The 6,144-nt window shown below is 47.6% G+C and overlaps 1 protein-coding gene across 1 annotated transcript; it reads right to left on the bottom strand.

Moving 5' to 3' along the window:
• Window positions 1-4,606: 4,606 nt before the first annotated feature.
• On the bottom strand, window positions 4,607-5,719 carry LOC113075657 (uncharacterized protein F54H12.2-like). Its single transcript, XM_026248335.1, has one exon. The coding sequence runs from the start codon at window positions 5,717-5,719 to the stop codon at window positions 4,607-4,609; it is 1,113 nt and encodes a 370-aa protein (XP_026104120.1).
• Between the last annotated feature and the right edge of the window lie 425 nt (window positions 5,720-6,144).

The following is a 6,144-nucleotide window of genomic DNA, read 5'->3' on the forward strand; positions in this document are numbered from 1 at the left end:
ATACATCGATAGCTACTCATTTTTCCCATTCGCTCTCGCCAAAATGCCCGCTGCGTTAGACTTGACGACGACTGAAAAAGGCTATTTCCCCCATCTTTTCAACAGGGTGGAAAATGAGAACTACGTCGGACCGTACCCTGACAAAAAGTTCTACAACTACGAGAACATGTCGGATAAAGCCCAAGAAAAGTTTGACGCGTGGTACAGCACGGTCAAGGGTGAGCTCTTTAACTTCAAGAAAGAACTGTACGACTACGGCGTTAACGACGTCGTGTTATTACGTGAAGGCTGTATGAAGTACAGGACGTCATTCCTACAGTGCACCCAACTCGACCCTTTTGCGTTCACGACGATCGCCAGCTGCGCAATGGGGGTCTTCAAAACACATTATCTCAGCAGAAACACGCTAGCCCTGACGCATAACAAGGCGTACATCCATCAGAATAAGTCCTACTCGAGCGGTTCGATCCAATGGCTCGAGTATATAAAAAAAGACTCGAAACGTGGACGTTCATCACGCCGTAAACCACGGCGAGGTATCGATCGGTAAGTTCTTTTTAGACGGCTACTACGAGCAGGACGGCGTCAGGCACGGTTTAGAGTATGGGGGGTGTGTTTTCCATGGGCATTGCTGTCGTTTTGAACCCAATCAGACGCACCCCCTGTCCGGAGTACCCTACGGGGTTCTCAGGAACCAGTTTGACGATAAGATTGAAATTCTCCGGAAAGCGTACGGTTTGCAAATCGAGGTTCTGTGGGAATGCGAATGGAATCGGATGAAAAAGACCGATCCCTCCGTGATAGAATTTATGGCCGATTATTCCGCCCCTGAGAGGCTGAATCCGCGCGAAACGCTCTATGGAGGCCGCACCAACTCCTATAAGCTATACCACAAAGTGAGCGGCGATGAGAAAATAAGATATCTGGATTTCACCAGTCTGTACCCTTTCTGTCAGGCCAGGAAAAGCTACCCGATCGGACACCCCGAAATCATTTTCGCAGATTTCGAACCGATTGAAAATTATTACGGCTTATCAAAGCCACCGTGTACCCTCCCCGCAACTTACTCCATGCAGTCCTTCCTTTCCGTTCGAACGGGAAGCTGACGTTCGCGCTATGTAGAACCTGCGCTCAAGACCAAAACCAGACCTCGAGCTGTACCCACACGGACCAGGAAAGATCGCTCTCGGGCTGTTGGGTCAGTATCGAGCTTTTAAAAGCCATCGAGAAGGGCTATGTGGTAGCCAAGATAGACGAGGTTTGGCATTTTCCACAACGGTCAGACACGTTGTTTGCCGAATACGTAAAGACCTTCTTATGTTTGAAACAACAAGCTTCGGGCTACCCTCCGAACGTCGTCACGGATGCTGAGAAAGAGGCTTACATTAGTGACTATTTTGAAAAAGAGGGTATTCAACTCGACCCGGAAAAAATCAAGTACAACGCCGCCCAAAGGGCGATCACTAAATTAATTCTGAATAGTTTGTGGGGACGCTTCTCTTTAAGACCAAACTTACCTCAAACGATTCTGGTGCGCGAGCCCGAAGATTTCGCCAGAATCGTTTTTGGCAACACCGACACCTTGTCCTATTTCTCATTCGTCTCAGACGACGTAGCTCTAGTCCAGCATAAACCCGACAAGGACGATGTTTGCAAGGCGCGCGACGTCAATGTTTTTGTAGGCGCTTTCACTACAGCGCACGCACGACTGGAATGTACGAATTGATGGACAGACTAGGCGAACGACTGCTATACTCTGACACCGACAGCGTCATATTCGTGTCTAGGGACGGCGACTGGGAGCCTCCTCTGGGTGATCATTTTAGGGGAGCTGACGAGCGAATTGGACCCCGACGACCACATAACGACCTTCTGTGCCAGCGCTCCCAAATCTTACGCGTTTGAGACGGTCAAAGGTAAAGTCGTCATGAAAGCTAAGGGCATAACTCTGAATGCTAAAAATTCCAAAGCTATCTGTCTCGAATCCCTGATTGGTCTGGTCGACAGCTATGTGACGTCTCACGATAGATCCAAATACATCCTGGCTCATACGGAAAACATTGTGAGGGATAAAAAGACTCTCACATTACAAAACAAATCAGTCGTTAAGAGGTTTAAGGTCGTCTACGATAAACGTCGGCTTTTTAAGCGATTATACCACGCTTCCTTACGGCTACTGATCAGATGGCGATGCACAGAGGTTCTCAGGATGTGTCCGATTTTGATTTCAGACTTCAACACCCTTTCAGCTGCGTTGTATCCGGACCGTCCAATTCTGGAAAGTCTTATTTTGTGAAACTTTTGTTGGAAAAAGGTTTGAATATCATTTCGAAGAAAATTGAAAACATTGTTTGGTTGTATGATTGTTGGCAAACTTTGTACGATGATTTACTTCAATTGTATGACATTAAATTTATACAAGGAATACCCCAGAGTCTGAATGATGATGATTTACTGCCTGTTACCACCGCCAACCTTCTCGTCGTCGACGATCTCATGGAACAAGCTAGTGCTAACGTCGAACTGCAGCGCGTGTTCACTCAATACTGTCACCATCGTAATCTCAGTTCTATTTACATAGTGCAAAATTTATTCGCGCAGGGAAAGTCGAGTCGGACCATCAGCTTAAACGCCAATTATATGATCCTGTTTAAAAATCCTCGGGACGTCCATCAAGTGGCGATGCTAGGTCGTCAAATGTACCCCGGAAACACGAAATACTTTATGGAGTGTTATCACGACGCGGTCGACCGACCTTTCGGATATCTGATGATAGACTATAAAGCGAAAACTCCGGAGCAGTACCGTCTCAGAACAGGATTGCTTTCAGACCGTCAAGTGGTTTATATCCCGAAAAAAAGAAGAACGTGATCGCCATGTCCGCGAGGCTTTGTAAGCATCTGCCGGTGTTAAAAATGCTACATAAAGCCACTCCTAAACAACGACGCCTTATATTACAATCGGCGTCCGACGAATTCATTTTAGCGCTCTGCGAAGTGGCTCTAAACATCCTCTACGGGGTCATTCCGGTCAGCAGGCAACAGTACCAAAAACTGAAAAAGAGAAGAGCGGCTATTAAATTTGTAGCCGATAAAAAAATCGGCATAGCGGCCAAGAAACGAGTCTTCAACCAGAAGGGAGGGTTCCTGCTACCGCTCCTCAGCGTCGCCGTGCCGTTTCTCACGAGCTTGATAGCGAAACGTTAGGATGGAGTACGCCGAAAAGATGTATTTAGTCCCTCATCATCAACTGGATAAGCTCAAGAGTGAAAATGCTCGCGAGAACATTCAACAGACCGTGGAGAGCGATTTGGACGCCGCCATAAGAAATATTTTACGCCGCGACGATTTGAATCCTTATGAAAAAGTCAAACTTTACAGCCAAACCCTGAACAGGTTTTTGACCGTCGTTAAACAAGGGGATCGTGAGAGCGGTGTTTTAACGCTTTCGTTACCCCATCTTGACCCCGGTCCTAAAGACGAATCGCCGACTGCCGCTAACGTCGAAGACGGTAAAGCCGAGGAGACCGTCGTCGCCGAAGTTCTGAAGAACGTCCCGTCGAGAAGCGTGAAAAACAGCAGATACATATTAGACAAGATGTCTAAAGCTAAAGGACTAAGCTCGTGGAACGAATCCGGGGAGTTTGTGTTCAGGGGTAAAGCCGTACAAGGTTCGCACATGGTCGATTTGTTAAAAATGTTACGGCTCCGCAAAACGTTAGGGATGAACGGAGACCTCCGGGATGGTCGGAGTTTCTACGCGCCTTTGGCGAATTAAACATCCCTTTTTCTACGGTGCCGAACCAACAGGTCAGACGTACGATTAACTCTCTAAAGAGTAAACCCTTAGAACCCCCATCACCGTCCGTTAGACCTTATAAAAGAAAAAAAGGGAGGAGATATTCACCTCCCTCGGGTGGAGATTTTGAAGACTCGCCGTTTAAATCGCCGACTATCGACCTACGACAATGGCTGGAAATGTAACGACTCCTTAGATCGAGCATTCATTCATTTGTATCTTATGATTAAATAAATAAAAGACGATGAGAAATATAATGGTTTAAGCTTTTTTTTTTTTATTTATACGCCAAACATGTCTGCACACAATGAACGCACGATAACATTTTATCATTACAGACATGTGGTCTCAATCTCTTCACAAAGAGGGACACCATTTTATCATTTCTAATATAATCATCGGTGTATAGTTTCATCACGTGGCTATAGTCGCGACCTCTGGCTAGATGATATAGAAAAAACACACAGTGCTGTCCGCAGGTATCCGATGAATAATCCTGGACGCGTCTGTCGGAGTATAATACGTCTACGTCGTTGACGTCTAGAAAGTTATTGATGCTGATTGGAAAGCGGGGGCTGTCGGGCGGATTGCCGAAGCTGTCGAAAAAACAAGCCGTCCCCTCTCGCGCTAAATAAACGGCTAGCCAATGCTCCCCCCGCGATCGAGAGGGGTGGGTATTAACGATGCAGAACGACGGTAAGATCCCCAACGGTTTTTTGGGTAGTTGATCGCTCGGCAGAACCCCGAGAAAATGAGTCCCGCACGCTATTTTATCCGCGATAGCTGTGAGTTGTAGCGTGTTCATCTCTCAGTAGTGATCGATCAGTACCTGTCTACGGTTAGACACTTCAATGAGGCTGTCGAATACGGCGTAGATTATTAAATTAACGGTATTCGGCAGAGCTTGTCTGAAACGAGCTTCTACTCTGATGTTCCCGGACTTGATGAGGGAAATGTGCTGACCGCAGTCCTCGTCCGGCGTCAGGTTAAATGCGTAGAGCGTGTATCCGTTCAGGAAATCATTCCTGCTGATACAGAGCGGTCGATCTTTAAGGTGTCTCCCGGTCGTCATCGCCAGCTGATAATATTCGCGCACCGCCAAACCGGCGTCGAAATTAGGTTGTAGGGGCTTGGCGGGAAATTGTTGACCGTCCACGTAGACCGCTAGGAATTCCAGATTGTAATGTTTGAACGCGAATGGATTTTTCTCGTAGGAGCCGGTGAATGCGTCGTTATCGACCATACCGATAACGATAGACTTTGGCAGCGTTCCTAGAAACAGATTTTCTTGATTGGAAACTCGAGAGCCCGCGGGTATGGAGAACGATTTTAGACAGACCCTGTCGATGGGGTACTTGGCCGTGGTCGAGAGCAGCGTTTGGGCATGAGCCAGTCTCACCGGGGGTGATACGGAAACTTTTTTGACAAATAGGGACGCAGCCGCTATATGTAATTTGTAAGTCAAGTCGTCGGACCTCATCAGACAGAATTCATCCTTAGCCCGTATGAACCGTAATTTTAAATCCAATCCGTTAATTAAAAGTTTCTCTTGAAAGAATATATCGCTGTGTATGGGGGCTAGCAGTTCCACCTCGCTGCTTCGGCCGGTGTAGAGCGATCTCTTCGTCAACCCCTCGTTACGACCTGCGGGGTCATGTACGTCCATGTGACCGGCCGTGTCTTTGTGAAACAGCCCGGCGCTGAAAATACTTTCCAACGTATCTTTACCGTAGTTGAGCAGACTTTCGATGATGCAGCGATACGGATGAGTTCCGGAGCTCTGAGATATCAGACGGTCCCCGAGGGTTACGTCGACCTGTGAAAACATGGTAGCTGCCAGGTAATTTATCGGTCCCACCTTAGCCGGGTGAGCGATATCTGCTCCGTCAGGCCCCGTGATTTTCACCCGTAGATAGAGCATCGTGTTGTTAAGATCCAAATAATCGTCGCCGTTGCCGGCGATAAAAAAACTCCAACGGTGCAGAGTACGATATGGCCGATAATGGGGCTACTTCTAAATAGCCGTTTTTCTCAATAACGGTCTGCGTCAGCGGGACCGTAAATAGGTCCAACTCGGACTTGATGCACTCCCCCGACATGCGGTGCAATAACGCCATGTTAGAAGATGGTTTTTACGACTCTCTTGATCGACGCCTTTCGTCTAACACCCGCCTTACGCTTTCTGCGTACGACTGAGCGTTTCTTCGGTCCGAGTGTTGTTTTCTTCTTTCCCCACTGACCACGCCTCCTCACACCGGGTGGTTTAGACATCCTCTTACGGGCCATGACCATCAGACCGGATCCATCTTGAGCTTTATCGTTATGAGACCGCGTCAATACGTTTGA

Source organism: Carassius auratus, unplaced genomic scaffold, assembly GCF_003368295.1.
Source record: "Carassius auratus strain Wakin unplaced genomic scaffold, ASM336829v1 scaf_tig00017367, whole genome shotgun sequence".
NCBI lineage: Eukaryota > Metazoa > Chordata > Actinopteri > Cypriniformes > Cyprinidae > Carassius > Carassius auratus.